General features: G+C 39.3%; 1 protein-coding gene across 2 annotated transcripts; it reads right to left on the bottom strand.

Annotated features, from left to right (window-relative positions):
- On the bottom strand, positions 1-27091 carry LOC146651070 (rho GTPase-activating protein 6). 2 transcript variants are annotated; one of them, XM_085384424.1, is made up of 13 exons: positions 26687-27091; positions 15790-15949; positions 15136-15207; positions 14108-14370; positions 13714-13909; positions 13177-13232; positions 12937-13087; positions 12676-12824; positions 10356-10535; positions 2278-2375; positions 1858-2108; positions 1281-1349; positions 1-1196 (listed from the first exon to the last, which is right to left on the bottom strand). In XM_085384424.1, the coding sequence occupies exons 1-13, from the start codon at positions 26831-26833 to the stop codon at positions 628-630; spliced, it is 2361 nt and encodes a 786-aa protein (XP_085240550.1). In that variant the 5' UTR covers positions 26834-27091; the 3' UTR covers positions 1-627. The 2 variants fall into 2 exon arrangements, with proteins under 2 accessions (XP_085240550.1, XP_085240551.1); XM_085384425.1 differs by lacking the exon at positions 26687-27091 and adding an exon at positions 20195-20413.
- Positions 27092-27956: the final 865 nt, after the last annotated feature.

The raw sequence follows: 27956 nt of genomic DNA, 5'->3' as shown, positions 1-27956 counted from the left end.
ACAACTCTTAGTCTGTTTATTAGGAGACACCTGGAGAAAGTTGTTTTTCATTAAATTACAAATGACTGTAAACTTATATTAAATATATTCATATCTGCAAATAATGCTGCTTAACAATAATTTCTTTTGTAGCAAACACAAAATTAGGAGTGTTGGTAAGCTGACGAACTTCTGTTAAAATGTAAGCATTTTCTTGAAAGAAAAAATACAAAAAAACAATGAGCCATGAACTCAAGACACACATATTATTGCAGCATTTACAGATGTGTCAAGATTAGGTTGCTATAAATTTAAAGAAATATTAAAAAACATTTTTTTATATTTACATTCAGCATTAATATAAAACAATATTCAAGTCCAATTATTACATTCAAGTCTACATACAAGTTTTTCATGGTTCTTTTTTAAAAAAAATACAAAAACATACACAATCATGCTTAAACTATATAGTTAGTGCAAAATAACAATAACAAGTATATATCATTTAGCATTTTATATTCAGTATAAAACACTAAAATCAACTGATAATGTTAACTGCACACAATGATAACCTGATGATGTGACAGGAGACGTGCACATGTTTTTATAAAACATTGATCCACAGTCTGCTTATCAGTTAAGAGTGGGTCACACCAACGTTTCTGGTAGAGCTTCTGGATTTTCTTTTGACATCATCTTCCATATATGCCACCTCTCTTTCTGCCAGTTTGAAGAATCAGGGCCTTTTTCCTCTCCAGGCCCAGTGGCATCTGCTGTATCTACAATCTTGAAGTCAGCGCTCTGCTGGGACTGTTGTGGGATTTGGGGGTCATGCTGAGATTTTAAGAGGGAGGGTGTGGAGTGAGAAATATGAGTCTCTCTTAGAGGTCGAGAGCAGTTAAGGGAAGATAAACTGTCAGTCCTGACCTGGAGTAATGGACATTCAGTGCATCCTGTCCTTTGTGCTAAGTTGTCTGAGCTAACAGCTCCCGATTGGCTGCTCATTGCCTGATGTAATAATAACGATTCTGGATGTCTCTGCTCTCTTTGGTCATCAGGACCACTGCTGCAGCGAGTCACCGGAGGGTGTGGCCTGCATTCCGAAACGCCCAATGACATTTGTGTTGCACTGACAGGCAGCTTGTTGTTACCTTGGTGACTGCTCAGCCCCTCGGATGAGCCGTATGAGTCACATTCCGACACGTCTCCAAGGTATCCTGGGAGAAAACATTCATTAGCATCCAGCATTTATTCCATATCCAAAGACCATCTGGAGCAACATGTAAAATGGATTCAGTTACCGGCGATGCCAGTGAAATCCTTTCCGAACAGCTCATGCCAGGTGTCCCAGAAACTGTCAGCTGAGGTCTCTAACAGAAACAAAAGAACTAAGAGGATTACTTTCTTTGCTTTAATGCATATTATCTCAATGCAAAATATGAGAAGGTTAAAGCTATTTCACCTTTTTTAAGCCTCTTTCTGTTTCCTTTTGGCCTTGGCAATGTGACGTTTACAAAGAAATTATCTTAGATATATTAGATACTGGAAGTTATGGAAATGTTTAATGACATGTGACCATCTTGTCTTTTAAAGAGAGAAATAAACGCCTCCTTGGGAGTATTTCAAGCATCAAAATGATACCATAAAAAATAGAAGTTATCATGTTTTATTATTTGGAAATATACTGTCATGTTTACTGTTTTATGTTCATATTACAAATGTATTCATTATATCTGAACTTTAATGTGACTTTAATGTGACTTTAAGGCACTGTTGGCTAACATAGATGTGGGAGTGAACTCTCAGGAAGAAAATTCCACAGATCTTTCAAGTTACACTTTATACATTAAAACTATGGTTGAAATGAATTTTGTTCACCTTTGTCAGTAGAAAGTGTAGGGGAGGTACTGCCAGAGTTGTCTTTTGATTGGTCTCTGAGTTTGTCCTGTCTGGGAACTCTGTCTGAGAGCAGACTGCCATCCTCTGTGTATTTAAACCGCGGTCGATCGGACAGGACGGGGGAGTTATTGTCATAGGGGGAAACCTCTCCACTAGATGGCTTGTGTGAGTCACTGGACAAGCGTCTGTCAGTCAGAGAGAACGACTCTTCTGACCTAAGGCTGGGCTCTCTGTGAAGACAAAGCAGACGCAATATATTAATGGATGGGTATGTTTGGACAAAAACACTCAATTCTAGAAAAACCTGTGACCACGAGCTATAATGTGTGCTTGATTCTGATCATTTAAGTAGTCATGCATGCGCATAAATGCACAATGAGACAAAAGGCAGAAACTCACGAGCATTGTGAGGCCTTTCTCCGCAGTAAATAATCCACCACATCAGGATCTGTTTCCTGCAAACTCATCAACAACTCATTCTGCAGGTCAGGGGGCACCTAGAAAAAAAGACATAAATTTGGTTTCTCCTTCATCCTCACTCATTGATTTGGTGATTGTGGAGCAGGGAAATTATTTTACTGCTATTGTTAAATAATTGTCATCATTACCATTGCATTAATAATATAATCTGGAGTTTATATTGTGTTTAGAGGTTTAAACAGTGTGTCTTTCAGAAAGGCTAAAAGTAACAGGACAGGAAACAGGCTTGGAGAGTTTTGCAGAAGTGGAAGTTATTTTGAGCAGCAGGCTAAGACGAGGCTTTAACAATGTAACAGATAGCTTTAAGAAGGCCTTAAGCAGTTATGACTATTTTATACACAATGCATATCTGTGCTTATTAAAGAGTTGGAGCTCGGTCAATTAATTGGGGGTCGGAAGCTTTGTTCGGCGCGATGTCCGGACAATCTATTGTGCAAGTGACTTGGAGCCATAGAAGGAATTGCAATACATGCTTACAAAACACTTATATATCAGGTCATTTCATATTAAGGTTTAAGTAGAGGTTCTTGGTTAAAACATTTATTTAGTAGAAAACATACATATAGTCTCAGTGAGCCTCTGGTCTGGTAAAAGGTCAGAAGTGCAACAGGTGAATTGAGAAAGAGCATGTGGGGTCAACACATACACACACATGAGTTAGATTTATTTAGAGGAGAAATTAGTCATGTCTCGGCAAGAAAGAGGAACAATTCACTTTAAGACAAGAACGGAAAGTACCAGCCATGAAAATAGAAGATGATCTTCTGGGTTAAAAGTCATTGTGGTGTTGATCTGATCTATGTATAAAATGTATCTGTGACGCATGAAGGGGCGTCAGTAAATCAAACCCTGATGCTATAAAATATCTGTTTATGCTTTGATTAAGTCGGAGATCACTTGCTGTCGGCGTACAGAGTGTTCTTCCCACACGTGTGTAGTCATTAAAATCATTGTTTGACCAAGACCTTCTGGACCATGGGTGGTTTGTATTCTCCTTCCTCAATTGTGAACCTTAACATTTGGGGGCTTCGTCCGGTGGTTGAGGAGGGAGAATTGGAGGTGTAGATGGAGAAATTTGGTCTTAGGTGGTCTGACGGGCAGACATGAATTCCAGTGGTCGAAGTGAGTGGGCATAAGCCGGCTTATCCAAAAGGTAAGGCACTACCTGTTGAATTATTTCCAAAGTGTGCCAAATTGGATATGATAAAATTTAAGTCTACTCACTGAAATTACTGGTGGATGTCTGTTTTGATTTTGATGAAAAATCTCATGAGTTGAAGCAGTTAGAGTTCTGCTAAGAAGAAATGAAAGCAGTTAAGAGTCTGATAAGAAAAGTTTAAATACTGGGTGGAAGTCCCAAAGAAATTGAGTTCGAGTCTCAAGTAGTTTGGTAGGGAATTGGTTATTTTGTTGGATAGAGTCCAAATTTGGTCATAAGAGTGGACCTGAGCGGTCAAATTGACCACTAGGTTGCATCTGCCTCAGTTATACACTTGTTTTGGGTGTTGATTGTTGTTTCAAAGTATTATAAATTATTTTAGAACGGAACCGTGGGGGTTCTAGGAAGCGCAGAGCCCGGAGGTTATGCTCCCTCCTTGTCGTGGACGCGCGACATTGACCTGTCGGCGAACAGGGTTAGTTCAGTTTGGCTTAACTGTGGGGTACAGGGCATCCTGGAATGAAGCTAGGAGTTAGTCTCCTTACCGTTTGGAACGGTACCTGCGCTTTTTTGGTCAGAAGAAGTTGGACTTCGGGCGTGTAACTTTAACCTAACACTTCGGGGTAAGCCTTGGCTGTGAAACGCCAAAAATAGAGCTTCAGGCAAAGTTTGGGTTGGTTGACGCTTTTAAATTGTGTTAGGGACTTTAGAGATGAGGCCAGAAACTGTTGGACAGATACTGGTGAATTGGTCGCAAAAAACTCAGGGAGTTTATCCGCTGGGCGGTTATTTTAAATTTGTCGAAATTGTGTAGGCGCTAAAGCTGACAGATCTGACAGTGGTTGTAAATATAAGACGTCGTTGTAATATAGAATAAGAAAATTTGGTGTGAGAGATCTCTGTGTGTCGAGTCAGTAATGCACTGACTGCCTGCTGCTATTTTTAGATGTGTGTGTGTGAGTGTGAAAATGCAAATGAGTAAGCAGTGAACTGTTTAAGCCACAGTTGGTTTTACAAATACTGCTGCAAACATTGTAGAGTGTGTGTTTAAGATGCCATTTATGTTTATTAGAGGACTATAAATAAAGTTTTGAGTTGCCGTAGTGGATGTATAGTAATTGACTGAGTTTGGATGCAGATATATAAATATATTGAGTGCACTGTATATACTTAAGACTAACACATTACTTTCAGTAGTAACTTTTCTCCAGCATTAGTTGCTGGTGTGGTTTATTTTTTCAATTTCTTGTGTGTGCGGTGAGAATTAATGGAGGTTTCAATTTTTCGTTTGTTTTTTGTTTTTGACTTGCTCTTTTTGATTATGACAAGCATGTCTAAAATACTCTTAGGAAAGTGTGTTTTGAGTTATATTCCTCAACTCTGGTCACACTTTAAGTGTGTGAATGCGGTGACTAGAAGGTTTTGAATGATGAATAAAGGTGTGAGAGGTATTTCTTTGGTGATGTAAAGTAGGATGTTTTAAAGTTTGAAAGTGTTTTTAATTTAAGAGATGCATGAGTGATGTTATAAGAGTTTAGTTTATTTAAAAGGTGTGTGTGTGAGAGGATTATGAAATCATTGTGTGAATGATGCTACATTTTAGATCAAAAGTTAGTAGAATTACAGAGGGTTTGTAGATTGTAAATACAAAATAAGTTTGATTAGCCTGCAGAAACAGAAAAGCAGCTTGAGCTGCTCTGAGAAGCTGTGTGTGTGTGACAGGAAGTTACATGCGCATAAAAGGAAGTGACTGTGACGAGTGAGCACCCAGAGAGAGAAACAGATGAGTTAAACTTTAGGCAGATAAAGCGAATGGAGGTTTTGAGAAAAGAAATGAAAAGGATATTAATTGTATGTTTTAGTGTGTTAACACAGATTACAGATAAATAAAGGTGGACTTCTCTCAACCTGGAATTTTGAGTACGGCGCCAAAACCACTAGAGTAGCATAATTGGGAGAAAACAGGCCAGATTTTGGCTTAAAATTTTACAGCTTGACCTCGCACTTGTCCCCATCCTGAGAAGAAGCTCAAAGGACAGTTAATCTCCTGATGAAGACCGACAGAACATCGTGGACTTCAAGAATTAACAGCAGCCAAAAGACAGTGCAACTGACTCGTTAATCTTGAAAGAGATGACTGAGAGGATCAACAGAAAAGAAGAAACCACGTGATGAAACATGCACGGTGGACAGCAGGCTGGTAAGAACAGTGTGACATGACTGTTTAAAGGCACTGAATGTGGTATTTTGCCAGGCTGGGACTTGATCCAAAAGGAAAATACTGAAGAGAAACAGAGAAGAAACAGACTGTGTTTGCTGGAATTCCAGACAACAAAGGGACACTGAGAGAAGAGGACAGTGACCAGTGAGAGGCGAAGCCGGACGAGTTCGACTGTGAGAATACAGGGTGTAATTGGATTGAAATGAAAGCCTGAACTCATGATGGTTTAGAGATGTCCACCGTCACAAACAAAGAGGTAAACAAGAATAGAAAACATACATAGACAAAGTGTTACATGTGAAATTATTTCTGGAAAGAATCAGAAGTGAGATAGTTTTGAATTAAGAAATCAGGGAAAAGATGCATGAATTAAACCTGACTATAACATATAGAGGCAATGAAGAAAGCAGCTTACACTCACTGAACATTAACAAAATACATAGGAAAAGCAATGAAGACCTGCTTACACGTATATACATGACATAAGTTGGGATTTCTGACCAGAGAGAGGGAAACGGGTAGTTTAAGTACTTATGATAATAATGAAAATGTCTCAGTTGTGTTTCTTTAGGGGCGAAAGAGACCTGGATCAATTCTCCCCATGCAGCGGTCGGAAGAAACCTGTAGGTTAACTTGACTGGACATGCCAAGGCAAGTTTCTGGTTGAATTGTTCACAGCGCCATGTCTCCATAAACCTGACAAGTGGGCCCTAACTTCTGGCTGAGGAGCAGGGATGCTGTTAATAAGGTGGGAACTTAAAATTTGGGTTAGCAAATTTGGGAAAGACAACTGACGGCTTGAGTGGAGAATTGTGCAGGAGTCTGACACACTGCAAAAGCAACATATGCAAATTCACATACACAAACAGAAAATGCATTAACCTTATAAAGACAAGACAAGCTCATGGAGTTTAATGCATAGACACTGATTAAACCTGGCTAAGAACACAAACATATGCAATGAAGAACAGCTTGCTATTTTGTATGAATGATACAATGGTGTGAATGTTTAATAAAATGCATTTGAGTTTGTAATTGAGGAATAGAAGAAGCCATATGACAAAGGGAGTTATGTAAACAAAAAGTGATTAAAGTAGTTTTAAAAAGAGTGACTTAGGAGTGCTCTCTCGTACTGAGTGATCAAAACCAGTGATCACTGTAGAAAGAAATAAAATGATTTAATGAGTTGGGAATGTTTAAACATATGTTTCTGTTGTTACAGCAACTCATTGAGAGATGACTCAGTATGCAAATTAGTTGGAGTGAGTGGTGACGAAGGAACTTCCTGTGTGTGTGTGTGTGTGTGTGACTGAGGAAGTGACTTTCAGAAGAGGAAGCATAGCAGAGAAGAGAAGTACAGATTTGGGTAGGAAATTTATAGTTTAGTGATATGTTGTTGTAAGGGGGGTTATGTTTTATGCTGAATTGAAGTATGTTACAGAGCATAAGGGGGTGATTTTTGTGTGCAAATTGTGTGGTTTTAATGAGACTTTCGGTGTATTGAGGAGGTGAAATTATGTGGTGGCAAAACTTTTGTGTGTTTAAGGTTGTTGAGGTTGTTGTGGTGATGGGTTGATTCTGTCAGTTAGGTTCGGGTTGTTGTTGTTTTTGTTTTTAATAGAGGGAGTTTTAGGAAACATGGACATGTCTAAAAATTGGGCCCATTATTTTGTAACAGTGCACTTAAAGAAAACCTGTCAGGTGATTTTGTTTTGTTTTTATGAGCTAACAATCAGCTCTATTTTTTCCATTTCTGTTTTAAGCAGGCCTGCAACAGTGAATAACGGCGCTGAAAATTCTCGGGAAGAGCAAATATAAGGGGGCTTTCCAGATTACAATTGGCTGAGGAGAAAGCTACCTGGGGACTATTCAGGTCGTAAGTCCCTGTAAAAAGGATTTTATGCGAGTCAATCCAGTCCAAAAGCATAAAGAAATATTTTCCTATGGAAAATAAAAAATGACTGAGCTCATTTTGCTGAGGGTGGAGAATCTGACGCGGGAAGCTCCACTATTAGCAAAAATATGGAGTGAATGTGTGAGTGAATGTGAGGATGAATAAATGTGGACAAACAATTTGCTTTTACCAGAGAAAATTTCTGTTTTGTTTTGTTGACTGGGGTTAGATTATGGGATTATAGTATATTGTTGGGAGAATGCCAAATGTTAAAGGGGAAACATTTTGATGTAACTCAGTTATCATTAATTGAAGAAACACATGACTGATAACTGTTCTGTTTTAAGTTTATTTTTATGACATAGATTGGATCATGAGTGGGGAAACTGAGCATTTTTAAGTTTTGTATAGTATCTTGACACATGAAATGTATCAAGATAAAGGGGGGTTTAGGGTTTAATAATTTAATTGTTTAATAATTTAGGATCATTTTAGGACCTTTTGGGTTTTTGATCATTTGGATATGGTAAAACTGAAACTGTTATTTTTATGTTAAGGTTAAAGGATTAAAGAACTGAATCCTGTTTAGAAGATACAATGCCGGTTTTTCAAAGCTGTGCACAAATCTTAGAGGGAAATTGTGGGACACGTTGACAAAAAGATATCCTTAGGGGAAAATTAGTGAGGGTTGAAGGAGGAGAACAGGTTTGATTTCTTTTTTGATCTTTAGAAGAAGTGGTTATAATGTAGGCTTACACAGACAGATATTACACAGAAACACACATGACAGTATTGATTCCAGGCAAAAGGCCTCAAATTCATTTAGCTTTTAACTGAACTTAAAGAAGGACCAAAGAGGAAGGAAAGCATATATTTTGGTTAAGTCTGATAAATTAGAATTAGAAGGTATTGTTACATTAAAATGAGCAAAATGAAATAAAAGGCTATACCAAAAACAGGTGATAACATAGGAAATGTGAGGTTAAAATGAAGTTAACACATAGGACGTTGAAGAATATATATAAATACAAGTCAATAAGTTAAGAACATAATTAGGATCATGCTTTTGATTACAGAGTCCCAAAAAGGATAAGTTAGGGAGAGGCAGGAAAAGGTGTTTTGTTTCCTTTGCAGAAGATCGATCTCGGCGACCACAGGAGGGGCGAGGATCCTGGAGATCTCGAGGCCTGCTGAACCACCAGAGAGGGACCGAGAAAACCTAAGCTTACACATGGAGTGTTCTCGAATGGGAGCTGGTTGAGCCAGAGGACGGCTAGAGAGGGTCTGAGCGAGGACACAATGTATTGCGACCTCTGGTGTTCCAGAGGTCGAGAGAGGGAGTGTGGAGCAGGGAAATTATTTTACTGCTATTGTTAAATAATTGTCATCATTACCATTGCATTAATAATATAATCTGGAGTTTATATTGTGTTTAGAGGTTTAAACAGTGTGTCTTTCAGAAAGGCTAAAAGTAACAGGACAGGAAACAGGCTTGGAGAGTTTTGCAGAAGTGGAAGTTGTTTTGAGCAGCAGGCTAAGACGAGGCTTTAACAATGTAACAGATAGCTTTAAGAAGGCCTTAAGCAGTTATGACTATTTTATACACAATGCATATCTGTGCTTATTAAAGAGTTGGAGCTCGGTCAATTAATTGGGGGTCGGAAGCTTTGTTCGGCGCGATGTCCGGACAATCTATTGTGCAAGTGACTTGGAGCCATAGAAGGAATTGCAATACATGCTTACAAAACACTTATATATCAGGTCATTTCATATTAAGGTTTAAGTAGAGGTTCTTGGTTAAAACATTTATTTAGTAGAAAACATACATATAGTCTCAGTGAGCCTCTGGTCTGGTAAAAGGTCAGAAGTGCAACAGGTGAATTGAGAAAGAGCATGTGGGGTCAACACATACACACACATGAGTTAGATTTATTTAGAGGAGAAATTAGTCATGTCTCGGCAAGAAAGAGGAACAATTCACTTTAAGACAAGAACGGAAAGTACCAGCCATGAAAATAGAAGATGATCTTCTGGGTTAAAAGTCATTGTGGTGTTGATCTGATCTATGTATAAAATGTATCTGTGACGCATGAAGGGGCGTCAGTAAATCAAACCCTGATGCTATAAAATATCTGTTTATGCTTTGATTAAGTCGGAGATCACTTGCTGTCGGCGTACAGAGTGTTCTTCCCACACGTGTGTAGTCATTAAAATCATTGTTTGACCAAGACCTTCTGGACCATGGGTGGTTTGTATTCTCCTTCCTCAATTGTGAACCTTAACATGATTAATCGCATCAGAACGAAACTCTTCTCCATATTAATTAGATGATGCCCCCCAGAAGGGTTTAAAAAAAGCCTACACTGCTCGTTTATAGTGAGTCATTTACCAGATGTTTGCAAGGTGCACTGAGAAAATAATTAATGTAAATACATGTTTGATTGACTTCTACCCTGCTGATTTTCTTGACAGATAATTTTCAGATAGTTTAACTAAAGTGTGACTCGGCTGAGGTTTCAGTTGAAAAACAGAGAATGTAGATAATGAAGATGAGGATCCTGGCATCATCACACCAACAAAACAGAGGCTGGAATCATATTTTATTTGAAGTCGATTTTTATATCTAGTTGGGTGAACTTGCACAAGACACAACAGCAAACACTGACTGACCAAAGAAAACCTTAAGAATGTTTAACATCTTAGTTTGCAGTTAGAGCCCTTACCATAAACAGCGTATCATATGTATCGATCATCTTTTGGACAACGCCGATGATGGCTGCACTCTCCTCTGCACGGGCAAAACTCTCTACTGCAAATTCTTTGTCTGAGTTTTTTTGCTTGTGTAAGAGGTTGGGTCCAAAGACGGTAGCTAAATTAAGCGATGTCATCTTGTTGCCTGTAACCTAAACAAAACAGAACACAGAGTTCTCATAACATGTTTAAACTACTGAACAAACACATCCTCCAACTAAACTTTCATTATATCAATGTATTTGCACATATTTTGCTTTTGAGTTGATGATTAATAATCATATTGGGATAAGCTGATCACTTTAACTGTCTCGTAATTCTCAAACAAAGTGCTGCATAACATGACATAACAGTGCAAAAACATGAACAATCGCTGGTTCGAGTCCAGGAGGAGTCACAAATTCCCATTAGGATTATGTCAGGATGAGATCTACTGTGAAAAATCTGTCAAATCAAATATGCAGATCCATCTATATCAGGTTTTTTGCAGGGAAAATTAGCTGCAATTGAAAAAAAGATGGAAAAAGAAAACACCTGTGGGCATGAAAGCTTTTGCAAGTGATCTACTAATAAGGCACTAAGTTATTCATGCAAACATAGCCGGCTCATCGCAGTAATGACCAACACAAGCTGCCAAGAGCAGAGCAAATTACTGAAGACAGCTTAAGGAGAACGTTTTATATATTTGTAAGAAACTGGTAAGAACTTTGTGGGAATTTGGATGCTGGGCCATCTGCTCTTTGGCTAGCTTTGACAGCTCAGGTGTGGAGAAAAACTGCTTTAATACAACCAAACCTATACGCCTGGAATCTGTAACAGCTGTCCTGTGAGATGTGCAGAATAACAACACAAAACACTGTTTGCCATCAGATCCTGTCTGAATATTAATGGAGTTACCCCTACTGTGTGTATGCACTGCTGAGTAAAGACATGTACAGGCTTTTGTACTCTCTGCAGTTATCACTGTATGGGCTGATCTCTGTGTAGAAATGTGACTTGAAGGACAAAATACTGGAAACTACCTTGTTCACTGTAAAAAGTACGTTTGCTGCCTCTCATACATCACGGTTTGTATCCATCTTGTTTTAGGAAACTATTGTCCCCTTCCACTGCGTGTCCATGTTAAGTTGTGCCCTGTTACACTGAAATACCAGTGTGATTGAGGACAAGAAATATGTGAAGTGCTTTTCTAAACATTCAGTGGGAGGAAACAGCGAAGAGCCAAAGGACAGAGCCAAAGTTCTGCCACCGCACTTACAACTTTGACTAATCCACCCACAGCAATTACGCACTCATTCTGATAACATCTCCTGTTGGCATTTCAAATAAATTAACGTTCCTAGCGGCAACTATCACAGCCACATCAGGCGCAAAATAAGACATGCTTTTTCCCGAGTTAAATAATGGTGTAATTTGCACTAATTTGCCTGCAACAGTCCTTAGTAAATCACATTTGTATGATTCATTTAAATAATCTCCTCCCTAATTTTTTACACTTATTGGCCCTTCCAGTTAGGTTTATTATTTGCCACGCAGTGAAAAGAGCATTTACCAAATTTCATTAAATGATGCTTGCCTCGAGGCGACCGTTGTTGTTGACTGTTGTGAAATAAACTTAATTGAATGATACTTATTCCACCTCAAAACCTATGAAGTTAATGCTTATGTTTTGTTCATCTTCTAAATTCTGAACCATGAGAGGGAAATTTAATCCACAAAATGTGTCCATGTTTTATAGCCACAAAATTGACACTGTGCGTATTAAGTAAATCCCAAGAGTAGCTTTTAAAAAGCCAATTGAGGGTTTTGCACAGAACAACAGTAAATCTGGCCCTAAGACAGAAGAGAATGATACCAACGTGCAGTGTTTATGTCCTCACTCAATGGTTATTAAAGAAACCATATTGTCCATAAAGGTGTTGCGTTTTGGTATGTCCCTTCCTTCAAATTAAAAATAAGAGGCCTCAGATGTACTGCATATCTTTTTGACTTCCCTCCGATGGCAGTTGGGATACAATGTATCAGCAGTTTGTCAATGAGATTGTTTTGTGATTTAACATATTTTTTCCTATTCAGCGATAGAATCAACAAGCTATAAAATGTGAGTTCTTGCCAAAAGAGGCAGTTCCTAAGGGTTAAACTCTGGGTGTCTTCTGGGAGCAAAGAAGACAAAATTATTAACTAAATTATCATCACCTCATTGTGTGCTACCTCACACTTATATAAAATTCATCACACAAAAGCTTGTGCTTCTTGGAAGCATTTTAGACTGCTGTAAAAACCGGCCTCTACCTTATGTCCCTCACTGTCCAGGCTGTCTTCAGCATGTGCAGACACAGTGGACAACAAGCTGAGGAGGCGCTGTAGCGTGTCACTGTTACAGGGAGGAAGCATAAACACCAGGAGCTGGATGGCACTGTCTTGCTCTAAAAAATTCAGCACTGTAGAAGAAAAGAACAATAACAACAACAACAACAAAAAACACACAGTTAACATTAATTTCAAAGTAATCAGAAGATAGTGGATTGTTTATTGTGTGTGTCTTTTTCTTACACATTGTATTGATGAAGGCTGTATAAAGTTCTTTTGTCAGCAGTGACTCAGGCATGTCTCTTAAGAATTCTTTAAACAATGCAGCTACATCATGGACGCTGTGCTCTTCATCCATGTAAACCTCCCATCCCTGGTCGAATTCCTCACGAAGCTGGGTAAAATATTGTGACAACTGATATGGTTAAAAGGTTACCCGTGGATAAAGTGCAGAGGTGTTAAAAAGCTAAGCTGACGTCTTACTTGTCGTACTCGCTTCTTGGAACTCCCAACACGAAAAATTCCAATTGTCTGTAGGGCTAAACAAAGACAAAGATGCTCCTTTACTTCCAAGGCATTTGCATCGCAAGACAATGAACATTTAACCAAGTGTTTAAGGGGATATTCTGTACATTTTGCATCCATCCATTTTCTTCTGCTGGGGCTGGAGCCTATCCCAGCTGCCATAGGGTGAGAGCTAGGGTACATCCTGGACAGGCCCCCAATCTTTCGCAGGTCCAACACAAAGAGACAGACAACCATTCACACCTAAGGCCAATTTCCAATGACCAATTAGCCTAGCCCCACTAACTACATGTTTCTGAAGTGTGGGAGGAAGCCAGAGTGTCCAGAGAGAACGCACACAGACATTGAGGGGAACACAAATTCCACACAGACCCCAGCCAGATGGTGGATTAGAACCCAGGACCTTCTTCTGTGAGGTGCATTACTGTACATTTTATAGAATTTAATTTGGTATTCTGCACTGTGTTTATGTACCTTTACTTGTGCACTACGTACCGTATTTTTCCAGGTGCTGGCAGCACTGGTCCACTATCTTGGGCACCTGTCTGTAAATAGGGTTAAGGCTGAGCTTTTCGTCATGGTGCTTCTTCGTGTTGCCAGCTGCCTCTTCTGGCAGAGACAGCTGGAGTGCCTCCAAGAGCCGAGACTGGTTGTCATCAAGGTCAGTGATGCAATCCACAGACACTCCGCCCTGTTAAGCAGATGGGTGACAGTATAATGACTGGAAAAGCAATTGATCATATGCTGTGAATGGCCACATCATCAGCCTCCGGGGGAACATCTAAAAAGGTCACAAATTCTCAAAGAAATCTCGAGTGCAAGCATAATCAGACAAATAACTTGTTATTCTACATCAGTGTATGTAAGGTTTGTTGACAGGGAAGCCTACCCGTCTGCGTGTCCGTGGGGCTATGTCTGGTGTGCTGGGCAGTGGTGATTCATTAAGGGTCTCAGAAGTGGAGCTCAGTGACGAGTTGCTGCTGGAGAGCTCTTTGTTAGCCCTTTTGTAGCTAGATGTAAGATGAAGGAAGGATAGCATCAATTCAGTGGGGTCACTGTGCTCTTCCCGCGGGTGATCGTGCCGCAGCTTGTGCATGCGGTCGTTGGATATGACATGCGACAGTGGTATGCCAAACGCCTGTGGCGTGGTGTCTATGTGAGGGGGGAAGAGCAAGACAGCGAGACTTAAAGTTCACATATAAGTCAACAGAAAGCTTCTCTTTAGATGTGTCAATCACGGCAGCGTATTATCCATTTTACTCTCTGGATTAGTTTCCGTAGAAAGCATTTAATATATATTTTTAAATAAATCCTGCTCAAGATAAATGCCAAGAACACTGTTCTACAGCCACACTTAATATTCAGAGTGAGGGAGCACATACTTTCCCAAGTGCTTTTGTAAACAAAAAGGGAAAAGAGGAAAGAGGGGGCTGGGCATGCCTGAGGATAGGCTGTAACGAACAAGCCACCACTTAAGATTGTTTTAGTTATTTCCCTCGACTGCCTGTCTGACAGAGAACATCACTTTCCTGTTGGATTGTTGCAGCGGGCGGGGCAGCGTGGTGGTTGGAGATCACAGCCCTCTCTGTACTGATTTTGATCGCTCAGTGCTCCGTGGGTATAAAAAGCTGAGATTGTCGGCTTCAGTGAGTCGATACAGCTTCAGCCAAAAGGGATAAAAGAGTATTTTTTAAAATGTCACAGGCTGACTAGACTAGAAACTGGAAGGGAATGAAAGTCTTACAAGACTCAGTGGTTCTCCTACAGACCTAAAAGATAGCTGTGTTTATCTTTAAGAAGTGCTTGAAAGCACCAAAGTTCCTGCTATGCTGCCATTACTTCATGTTGTAAATAGAAAATTGGGAGAAAACTACCCTTTAAAGCACCAGAATTAAGACTATATCCTGATCATGTTACCTTTGTCTTTACTCTTCTCTTTAGATAATGAATCCAACTTCCTCCTGAGTGTCTTCTTGTGCTTGTGGCCATCTAAAAAAAGAGTCACAGTTAAAAAAAAAAAACAGAGGTCTAGATAATATGTTTCTGTTTATGTCTGCTCCACTTGATATTCTCAGGATCACTACACAAAAGAGCTAAGAAACAAACTATATAAAAAATGTCAAGATAATGACATGCAAAGCAAATCTTAATTCACCGTGAATTTACAGGACTGTTCCGTTTCAGAAAACAGCACATTTTTCACATGTACTCTATTTATGGCGTTTTCAAAGCACTACAGACTCCAGGGACAATTTTGAAACAAGAAAAACCAAGACAGCTCACCAGAAAATAAACAGTTTTTAAAAGCTTTCTTTATAGAGGGCAGCAGTAGTGGAATCCAGAAATGATTCAGCCTATTACTGGAGAACGTAGATGAACTCACGTCATTAAACCAATGAGTTTATGAGTATGACGCCCTTACACAACAAAAAGGAGAAAAGGGAGAGAGGAACATTTCCCATCTGTTGCTCAGCATGTGTTTTTTCAGAAAGTTTCTTGCCTGAGACAGAATAACAACTTGGGAGACAAGAAGAGGCCTGTAATTGTGTGTGTGTCTGTGTGTGGTAATACATTTAGGGATGGTGATGTGGCAGCCCAGGTCATGACACCGAAGCAATCGCTTGAAGGCCACATCCTGGAGACGAACCCTCTCCAATTCTGAGAGGCTTTGCAGGGGGACGGGCTTGAGGCCAACAGTGCCTCCTGACAAGCTGTTCCAAGTGAAGTCACCCTGAGGGCAAACACAAACATGCAGGTTTTAAAGCACATCAGACAATTACATCCATAATTTGTGTCATACGTTCATGACCTGTCACACTCTCTGCAGATGGCAGTGTGCATCAACTGGCAAACACTTGCAGTTCTGCTTCACTTGGCAGCTGAAAATCATCAAAACTGTTTCCCACAAGGGAAACTGACAGACTGCACGGGAGAAACAGGTTGCAATGTGCAAATGTTATTCATTTCTTGTTGCGATTGTATTAAACACTTTATGTAATCCATCGCAAATGTTTTTTCTGCATGTCGAAACAAGAATTATGAGGTGTTGACATTAGTGATGCTGCCTGACTGAACTTGTGCCCCAGTAATGTGAGGCCTTTTGACCGTATGCCTCCACCATACAGTGTAGTTACAGATTGCATCCATATCTGTCCACACACACATGCAGTCATGTGAAAAAGAAAGTGTTCACAAGACTCTATGCATTCCTGTGAAAGAAAAAAACCACTACACTCCATCTTTCAATAGCATGCACCGTTAGCAGCAATAACTTGAATTATTCATTTTCTATATGACTTTATAGTCTTTTACATCACTTTGGAGGAATTCTGGCCCACTATCCTGTACAACGGTGCAGTTCATTGAGGTTTGCAGACATTGTTCCAAAGTCTGAACTTTGACTGGCCAATGCAACACCTGGCCCAACTTTTCTTTTTCAATCTTTCTGTTGCAAATTGCTGCTGTGATTTTGGATCGTTGTCCTGTTGTATGACTCAATTTTGGCCTAGCTGTAGCTGTCGGACAGACTGAGGACAGAGCACCCCTCCATCACTGTGCTTAACAGCTGGTATGAGGTGTTTGTTCTGATATGCTGTGTTTGGTTTTCGTCAAACATCTTCACTTAGGTCTTGCCTGACAAAAGGAGATTGTTACAGAGCTCCTGCGGTCTGTTCAGATGCAACTTTGCAAAGATAAGCTGTGCTGCCAAGTTTTTTTTTAGGGAGAAGAGGGTTTCTCCTGGCAACACCTTCCAAACAAGCCGTGTTTGTTCAGTCTTTTCCTAAATGCACTGTCATGAACTATAACATTTAGCATGCTAATTGAGGCCTGTAAAGACTGACATGTAGCTCTTAGTTTTTTTTTCTCCAATTTCTTTGACTCTCTGAGTCTGACCTTTGGATGAATTTGCTGGGACTTCCACTTCTGTGAAGATTGCGGCATTGCGCCGATTACACCAGATCAACAAAAACCTTAAAAACTTAGGCTTTAATAGGGGTGGTCACACTTGCTGATGACAAATTAATCAAGTGCATGTGATTATCATCATATACTTACTCATACTGAGTACTAAGTACTCAGTTTTTCACAGAACTACAGAGTCCTTTCTTTTTCACAATAAAAGCCTCATGGCATAACTGTTTTTATCTGAATGAAACAAACTGACATATGGATTTGTGCAACACCTAAAAACACGCTGCCATAGGGCACAGCTGCTGGAAACCAAACAAAAAGCAAAAGCTTAACTAGATCAGCTGAACACCAATACTGACTGTGCAATAATAGCTCCCCTTAAATGTGAAATGCATCATCTTAATTTCTTTTTAGCTCAATTTAGTATAGTGTGTACAGTTTTAGCAGGTGCTTGTCTATCGTCTAAAAAGCCATTTCACAAAAAATGCTTCATTAGTAAACACTGTTACAGATATTCTAAAGGTCTTATACTGGAGTAGTGACAAGGAAAATAATCTGATCTGAAATACTCATCCTCTGAGCATCTCCATCCCAGAGATTACCCTGCTTTGATCCAGTACAGTCAAGCCAGTCATATGAGCCATTTTCCAAAGAAGCTTAGTAACTCATTATCGGGATAAGGCTTACACTAAAGTGGCTCACTCCCATTAAATGAGAATTAGGGCTGTGTAACAGTAGCATACCATTATCTAGCACACATACAGTATGACAATGTGCAGTATAAAAGCAGTGAAAAAGTTTAAGACGCAGGCATTTTTTCAGAGAGGCATCTGACTAAGTCTTAATTCATTCACCAGCATGACACCGAGCCCAAACCTTTAGCCACAGTCACAATCTATCCTCAGTGACAAGAAGAACAACGAGTCCTGCAACAGATCGCCTGGGCCACACAGATTCTCTTGATCCCAACATCATCGAGTCAGTCTAGGATATCAAGAGACAGAAGCAATGCAGACAGCCTAAAACCGCAGGAGAAGTGTGGGAAGTTCCCCAACATGCTGGAACAACCTACTTGCCAAGTACTTAAAAAAAAACAGTGCTTAAGTGTACCAACTAGAATTGGAACAGTTTTAGATATCCTCCTCTTTACAGCACATAATCTTGCATAATTCTAACTGATAAAAAATATTAATTTATGGAACTACTATAGAAAGAAGCTGCTCTTTAGCATCTAATCATTTTGTAATGCACGGGCAAATAATATTCTATGACAAACATATTTTCTTTACTGTGCAAAGAAAAGTAGTCAATAACCTGTATTTGGCATGTATCACAATAGATTTGTGACTCTTTTCTGCTGCCAGCTTTAAATGTTAGATGCACGTTCAGTCTCGCTTTTAATGTGATAAGCTTGGATTTTTTTATTTTTTTTTTTTGTGTACAACTATATTCCATTAAAAAATGTATGATTAGTGATTCCTATAATCATTACTTGCCATTTACAACAGTTCTGATCAATTGTATATAATATATACATGAAAATAAAGGGCTTTTCTTTCAAAGTGGCAATGAGCAGGAGATACTTTTGCCCTGTGGCAGCCGGGATAGACTCCAGATCACTCACAACCCTGAGATGGATGAGTGGTAGATAAATATTATCTTAGCTGTCAGCATTTTACAAAGCTTTTTGGCATTACCTTTTTGACCATTGGACAGAAACTACACACTTAAAACCTTAAATCATTAACACTGCAGTTGCATAAATGCCATGAGTAAGTCACATTTGCAGTTATGTCACTTTGTTCACACATTCCTCTTTTGTGACTGTATGGGAGTGGAAACGCACTCCATGTATCTGATGTGATGGTGAGCTGGGTTCCCACAGTCTCTCCCAGTTGTTACAGTACTCAGAAACAAAGAGCCACTTATTTGCTTTGTGCAGTTCCAAGCACCGTCCTCATATGCAATATCTCTTAGCCAATAGGTTCAATTCTGTCATGTCCAAACATGAACAGATTTCATTCAGTGCTTTTTCATATCATTAACAGGTTGTGACAATTACTGCCTTTTGTAGTAGCCTTTTGTAATTTTTCAAATTAGTCAGATTACAGTGACCTCAGAGCTAAAAAGCTGTTTTAAGATGCTACAGAAGCTGTCATCATAAAGGTGGAATTACCGTTTGCTCATGTTTGTCCCTGATGGGGCATTATCCTCAATTTACTGGTACGTTAATATCAAGTGATTAACTTAATCCATTTATATGCTCTTATAGCAACTGATCTGAATATCTATTTAAATTTGAAACACTCCAGCTTCACTGATACACAGCTCTCAAATACAGGTGCACCCGGTTGTGCAGGACCTAAATTTAAGTCAAAGCCTTGCTGAAACACAATAGCGCTTCCTCGAATACAATGAGAGGAAATGTGCAAGGTAGTTCATACAATATGGCTAGATTGAAAGCTCAGATTACACCAATCAACCACCCTTAAACAAAATCCAGAGGGGTGATGAATATTCTTTAGTGCTCAGGAAGCCATTGAATGGGGCATTACAGGAAGAGCTTTCTATGGAGCCCTTACACTGTGTCAACATTATTTGCTGGAGAGTTGTACAGTGAATTCTGCATTAGATTTGAATAAGCAATGAAACAACTACATTCAACACTGGTATACAGATTTTTGCACGCAAGGGTGGATGTCAGCTGTTATTTCCCTTTGTGTTTGTAGTTTTTTGCAACCATTATTAAACCTCCATTATTGAAAAACGAAACAACCAAACAAAAAAATACATTTATTTAGAGGACTGAGCCATCATAAGATAAGGCTAATAATATTGACGCATAATGTATGCTGAGTAAAAGTGCAGGTGCATGAGTGGAAATATTGTGATGCTACCTCTATTAAAATCGTACGGATCAAAAGCGTTAAAGTCTGTCGGGCATAAGCGCACGTCCTGAGTTTATGTCATTACACTAATGCCTGCAAATGTACTCTGCAAACTGTTTAGGAAACATTCAGAGCGTCAACAGCTCAGATCGCTAACTTTCTGAAACATTACTCACAGCGTAAGTGATGCTTCGCTCCAGATCCCCCATCACAAAGTCTCCGCGGACGAGAAGTGACCCTTCAACTGCGCTCAGAGCCCATTAGTGCCAAATTAACCGATTTCACACCATCGTCCCTGATACAAGCAACCCACATGTTTACAGCCAGCACTGCCCGGCCTCACGTCTACTGGCAAGTGACACAAGTTCTGGGTACGATTTACATTGCTACAAGCCTCATAAATAAAGTTAGGCCTGGCAGGGAGGGGGCGACAGGAAGAGTCAGCTCTCTTTGTGTCAAGTAAACAAACGAATCCCAAAGCACAGAAGTGCATACCTGCAGGTACATCAGAAGCACGCACGGTTAGCCAGTTTGTCGCTTTGCGCGATACTTCAGAAGTGTCAATCATTCTTAGAACTACATTACCCAAAAGGCTGTGCCAGGCACTGTTGCTACTGAGAAGTTTGGGAACCCAATTCTAATAAAATAAATAAGTAAATGAATTTAAAAAAGCAAGTAAAGAGTATATTAAAGTATAATAATACTTTAATACTTCGTTCTTTTACTTTACTGGGCATTTTGCTAGCTGGGATATGCTCTAGACCTATTGGTATATTAATAATATGCCATTTTGCTTGGTGCACAGTGCTGCAACCTTTGGCTTGATGAGTTCACGTTTCCTATATCGTGTAAGCTTTTACACTAGCCGTTTGCCAGAGAACATTAACGCTAGAGTTAAATAGCTTGAAAATAAGGGCTAGACTGTTAAATCCAGCAGACAGCTGTGCTCGCTGCAGATAGGCTTCATCTGTATCTGCACTCAATATGAGTCTTTTATAAAGGCATCAACCCCACCCACAATCCTGAATTGCACAAGTAGTTGAGAAAATGAACCCTACAGTCCCTTGACTCATGTCCTCAGGAGCTGGGTTGAGGTACTCACTTCACTAGAACTGGGTCATCATTAGTGTTGCTTCGGACGTCTCCACTTTTACCTGCTACTGTATGATAAGTCAAAACTGTAGCAGCTCCTTAGGTGAAACCCGTCCACACTGACATAACATGACAGCAGCTGGCGCAGTCTACCGTTGACATAGTGCTGAAATTAAAGCTTCTGAATTGTGTCTGCAGAACTTGGTAGTCAGAATAAAGGGCCAGCAGCTACAGAGATGAAAAGCATGTGAACCGTTTTCGGTTATTAGGTGTGATATGATCTCCCGAAAACTCAAGTATTTATTACTATTAACACAGTAATGTTCTGATGTTAATACACTTAAAGAATTAACATGCTGAGCTTCAACTCATAAACAGCCACTGTGATTTTATCCTGTAAAATTAATGTAATTTCCATGTGGGTGATGCCAAGCTGTTATGGCCCACAGGCAACAAAGCAGTCCTCCAATGTACCACACCTTTGTAGTACCCATACACTTCAACGTCAACATGTCTGTTCACTGATTTGTTCGCAGCGGAGAGTGATGAAAAGAGATGTTAACAACATCTACTTAAATGAGCATTCTGCTTTGCGTCTTTGGAGTAATCTTACATAAATGCTCACTTCTACCAAGAATAGCCACAGTACTTAATTTTCTCTACTTACAGACAATTGTGAGTTAATGAATATTTAACTTTGAAATTACTTTATAATCCCAGCTTTACGAAAGTCAACAAATCTAAGCTCTCCTTTCTGGAAAGCAGAGGCTTCTTGCGAGAAGCAAACTCAAAATATTTGAGTGTTTTAGACAAAGTTTCATTCTCATCTGCAATTCCAAACTTTTTCCAATCTACAGGTTTGCTTAGTTCAATTACTTCTTCCACAGGAACAATAAAGCAAGGCTTAAAACCTGTAGATCTCTTTGTACTAGAGTCATGCCTCAAATTTCTTTTTCTTGTTTATTTTTCTTCCACATCTTCTTGTAAAGTGCGCTGAGACTTATTCTCTGGAAATGAGTTTTCTTAATGCTTTGGGATGATAAACAGGAAGCAGCACGCCAGACAGACACAAAACATTTTGATAGCAATGTTGGGTGGAGAAATCCTCCATCACTTTGAGAGCTCTTCGGACAGCTTAGCAGTAATAACTGAATCACCGGCAAGCTCTTCCACAAAACTTGAGAAACAGCTGAGATCAATCGAATTTACTCTAAAACGAATATCATAGTAGCAGGTTAATCATTAAAGTGCTAAAAAATAAACAGATAGACGAACGCTGTGTGTGCGTGCTCATGTGTTAGTTAAGCAACTGTTTATTGTACACGCCACATTAGGTAGTTTCGGAAAAAGACGTGAATACAGGGATTCACAATTAAAAAGGGTGGTTTATGACATTTTGTTACACTGTTTTTAACAGATATAACCAATAATAATACATTTAAAGGCTTTTTTCATATCCACTGGAACATATTTTGACTGATAATCATATGTCTGTGAAGGTTCTCAGTCATCCAGGTCATCGTAGTCAAAGGAGCTTGGAAAGAAAAGCGTCTGGACTTCTTTAAGTTGCTTGAAGACGTTTCACCTCTTCTCGGATGAGAGGTGAAACGTCTTCAAGCAACTTAAAGAAGTCCAGACGCTTTTCTTTCCAAGCTCCTTTGACTGATAATCATACTGTCATATCATTGGGAACACAACAGCTGGAACAGCTGGAATTTTTACCCCGCTACAATACGGTTCCTATTAAGTTAATGCAACAACAGTCAAAGTTTAAGAGCTAATTTTCAGAAACCACATGTTCCTGTTGAAAGCGCAACGCTTACGTGCACACTGAAAGATTACGACAATTTGGTGAGACACCTCGTACTCAGTTGTGAGTCACAAACGTGACTCAAAAGGGCACTTTATGCGTTCTAACTGCAGTCATGCTTTCAGCGCTATTGTTAGTTCTATATTTTCTAACTTCAGTGTTCTGAAAACAAGCTCGATTTCACTTTAAATATGCCTCCTCCAGCGTTTAATAAAGTTAATTCCTTTTAGTGAGATTCGAGAGTGCAGTTTTGAGTTTCCTGCAAGCTCTTTTTCTTTTCTTTTTTTCCCCCTTCAGGCCATCTCTGTGCTGTGATGCTTAGAGGAATGCAGATGACGCCAAAGCTGCACTGTTTCTTTTTCTACATGAAACAATATACCCAGCGCGCAGGGCTCCATTCTGATGTGTTTTGAGGCTCATTGTGATTTCTCATTTTCAACTTTAATGCCGCAAACACTGCAGTTTTAGAAAGCTTGAAAATTGCTTGCATGCTTGGTGGCTTGTGAATTGAGGCTCTATGTCAGTATCTATACATAAATAATGATGCAAAAGGCCTGAATAGATTAAGAAGCTCTCTAGTCATCAGAAACAAATTTGCTTTAATGTTGTTGACAAAATCTATCAACCTATATATTCAGCCTCCTCCTACTTGGCATGAAGTTAATAAATAATGTGACCCAATAGCCATGCTGCTTAAGCAAATGACGGACTAATGATCTTGTGTATGAACAGTGCAAGTATGAAAGTTGATAACAGTATAATTGCAGACATTTTGTAAAATATATACTAATAAGTAACTAATTAATTCAAGATGAGTGTGGATATCATTTGGAGATTATCTCCTAACAAGCCCTAATCATTGTTCCAGTGATGAATATCCTCATTTCTTCGCTACATTACTCCTGCAAAATGATGCATGGCTCCCTCTAAAGGCTTGATAAGCAATAACCCAGTTATAACCCTGCCATTTACCATGTTAGATCTAATTTATAGCTGGATATCTAATCTGGCTCTATTGAGTCATTCAAGTTTTCAAAAGCTCTGTGACTTTCCATGTGAACGATATTAAAACTGAGTGCCAAAAAAGATACTTAATGATTTCAAATATGCAGTTTTTCACATCACCGATTTAAAAGTCAGGAAACATTTTTCAGATATCTCCAGTCCAATTGCAGCCAGTAAAAGGCAAAATCAAAAACAGCTCAAATGGACGCTTACCATGACTGCAACTGAGTCTACGTACTTATAAGGACATGAGAAAGAACCAACACACTCATATTAAAAAGTTACAGACTTAGCGTTGGGCAGTCATACCAACTGTCATGATATTGAAGCGCTGAGCACACTTTAGATTTTTAGTAAATTATTAAATTATTTAATTTAATAAATCTTTCAGTGCTCAGTGTCCTGTCTTCTGAGAATGTGTTGGACCATGCTGTTCTCATTGGCACTCTTGAGCACCATACACAGATCAGAACTGGGGAGGGGGGGGGAATCCCTGAAACTATAATATAAACAAAAAAACAAACAAACAAAGAAGTGATCCATAAGCTTTTAACAGCTCATGGAAGCCAAGATTATGAATGGGTTTTAGTTATTCAGTGTAAGTATCCAGGAATTTTGGCTGAGAATACAGTTTAACTTACACTAAGCAGATCGTAACTTTTCTATTATGTAACCAGTGGAAAGATGAATGTGAGACAAAATGATATAAAACAATGATTTTGCACATATGTTTACATTGGTTTCCATTTATCAGACACTAAACTTGACACTATAGTGCTGCAGTTGTAAGCCAGCAGATTTAGCCCCATGCCATGCAGTCTCTTGTCGGACAGTCTCTAGTGGGAAGAAATATGTGCCTGAGGGACTGTAGCCAAGGATCAGGTCATGCTGCTGTACTGTGAGAAAGAGAGGCTTTCTTCATGTAAACCAGATGTCTCTGCTTTCCATCTCCACTCAGATTGTTGAGATTCTGAGTGAGTACACCACTAATAAAACACAATGATATTCAACCTATGGAGCTAGCAAACCACTTAATAACATAGATCAAAAATACCGTTCTGACACATCCCTTTAAACAAGAAAAGATTGTGTTTTTTAATGTCAGGATCACACTGACGGACCAATGAGTTCCCAGTCATCCTGATCATTTGAATCATGTCATCATTAGAAAGCAGTGTCAACCAGTGTTATATTTTTTATAAGCCCTCTGTTTGCCTGTGTGATCTTCTCTTATCCAAAATCAATAGCGGTTGGCATTTAAGTAATTAAAAACACTAGTAAAAGCAAAGTTGGGGAATTTAGTGGGTGGAGATACAGCAGTATTTTGTGGAAAGGCGAAAACACTGTCAGCCTGTTTTTACTAATATTTCTGCAGAAGACTTCGACTCTTTCCGAATGAACCACTTGTCGGACAAACTCAGAAAATGTGACTTTGATTTGTGACCTTGAATAAAGTTTGCATACAGTAAGGCACTTGTCGCTGCAAGCTAACACCAGTCACGTGGGTCTCTAGAAATGATCTCAGACTTCAGATTTCAGCTCAAGGGACTGAAGTTCTTCCTAGTTTTGCGCTGGAATTGCACAGCTGCACTTTCTATAAATGTGTAAATACTTCCTCACATTCTCAGTTAAATTAATATTACTAAAAGTAACTCTGTTATTTGCCTGCACGTCTAAGCTTGTTATTGCAACACAAGGAACATTCAACAATGCTCAGTAGAAAAAAGAGAAAAAGTGCATGCTAACTCATGCACACACTCCAAAAAGTCATAAATCACATTAAAGTCTTCGCTGACAAAGGGTGTGTCTCCAGCTTAGATCAGCTTCATTCAGATTCCCTGAAAACTGAATTTCTGAAGGCTCTGAGGCTCTGATTTGCAAGAGAGACCAGATATCTGGCATTTATTGGAAGCCTATTAGAATGTCACATCTGTAATGCATTTCCATTATACAATACAAACAGTTACCATGAGTTCTTAAGTAAGAACAGGGGTGTTTTTTTTTTATATAGGATGCTAAATAAAATATAATAGCAAAATACTAATACTAAAGAAACGTCTGTCCTTTTATGTGCTTCGACCCGATTTCCCTCACTGTGTCAGATTCGCCAAATGTGTCAAAGTTCAACGAGCTGGTTAAGACAAAGACTTGTGCTGACATCACTTTGACAAAAGCAACCAGCTGAATCACTTTTACTGTCCCGAGACACACAGACTGCATCAAAAGTCTACACATCTCATCATGAAACTAAGAGCTCTGTTAGTCATGGACTTGGTGATGTTGCAATACTGAGGATTTTCCTATGATATTTAGCCCACCTGAAAATCAAAAATAAATCAAATAATATAAATGATAATGATGATGATAAATTTGTTGAAAGCGAATTCCCAGTGTTTTCCTTAAAGGCAAAATTGAGATAAAATAATAAATGGCTATATATCATCCATATGGGAATTTCAACTACTTCCTGAATTTTGCAACAGTATAAACAAGTTCTCTCTTGTGCTTCGCTCTTGCACGCTTAGGTACAAAAAACATTTTTAATATTTCTCTGTATTCTAACCTAAATTTTAGGACACGTGCATCTCCACAGTTTAGTAAAACATGTCAGCATCAAAAACATTTCACACAAAAATCGCCTACAAACATCATCACTGTCTGCGACCTCTTCTAATACATTTAACACCAGAGGAAGTACGCCGAAAATCCGGTTAGCCTATATTTGTGGTGTCAGTCAATCAAACCTGGCGAGTCAACTGACCTTAGTCGACATCTCCTCCGCTTCGGTACCGCAATGTTGCATCAACGCCGAGTCCAAGCTCCTGGTCTGCCTCAGTCTCCGCTTGGCAATACTTTTGGGGCTTAGCGAGCATGAGAAAACAGTGCTTAACAGTCCTTGAGCGGACATATCTTCTTCACTTTGTCAGGTTGTGGAGAAAAAAGTGGAAAAACTGATTCATAATCAGGTCCAAACTAAACGAGCGAAAGAAGGACTTTTTCACAGCAGCAGCAGGTCCCCCAATGCGTCACCATGTTCCGTATTATGAATTATGAAATACGCGCCTGGAGTTCCAGGTCGCCTCATCCACCTCCCAACACTGACTCACTGCTTCCTGCTTTCATCATTTAACATCCATTTAAAGAAGTTATGTTAATTCCCCCCCGAACACCAAAACAGCCAATACACTCAGGAGTTAGAGTAGGCTGTGACTCAGAAAGCGTGCATTTAAGTTCCTCCTGCGGCTCAGCTGAATTTTTATTTATATTTATTTATTTATTTTTTATCGCGTACACAAGCGTAAAACACAATGCAAAAATAATAAATCACTAAAGAGACTCCTAGAAAGCTGGAACAATCATTATTGTAGAATAAAAATGAGACTGTTGGACTATTTTACACCTTATCCAAATATTGCTTGCATATTTATTACATACAGTATAAACTCATTAACTTAATTGAAAGAGTTGTTAGAAAGAAGCTTAATTTATCTTCTTTGTAAGACTCCAAATGTACAGTATATGTCTTTCTGTGATCTGGTAATATGGTGAAGTCCATTTTACACTAACTGGGCCTGTGTTGATTACACTGATGTAAAGTGAAACTGCCAGTAGATGAATTTTCTGTGGGACACATTCACACCATGAATACAAAGACCAAAGTATGCTTTTGGCTCTCTCTTGTGTTAAACCTTACATCTTAGCAACAATAAAGACAGAAATATTACACGGATCTTTTCCCACCTCATGATCCTCTCTTCCATCACCCTGAGCTCAACATAGAGCAGCTGAGATACATGGCATGCAGTGCCCTCGGAACAGGCTCTTCCTGTGGGAGCCCCGGGGAAGGGACCTGTGTGATAACATGACATGTGAACCAGCACTGTATGGGCACGATAAGGACTGATCAGATACCAGAGCCCACCAAACAGACAGGGGAAGTGGTGATAAGAGAGCGGCCCCGCGTTTGATCCACTTATTTGGTGGTGGCGTGGTTTGGCGTAAGACTCCCTGCAGATTCTCATCAGACTTCC

Source organism: Rhamphochromis longiceps, linkage group LG16 (genome assembly GCF_057381845.1).
Source record: "Rhamphochromis longiceps isolate RC_006_pf linkage group LG16, R_longiceps_female_GT1.1, whole genome shotgun sequence".
Lineage (NCBI taxonomy): Eukaryota > Metazoa > Chordata > Actinopteri > Cichliformes > Cichlidae > Rhamphochromis > Rhamphochromis longiceps.
The sequence above is the reverse complement of the archived record's forward strand: the minus strand, read 5'-3'. Positions and strand labels throughout refer to the sequence as shown.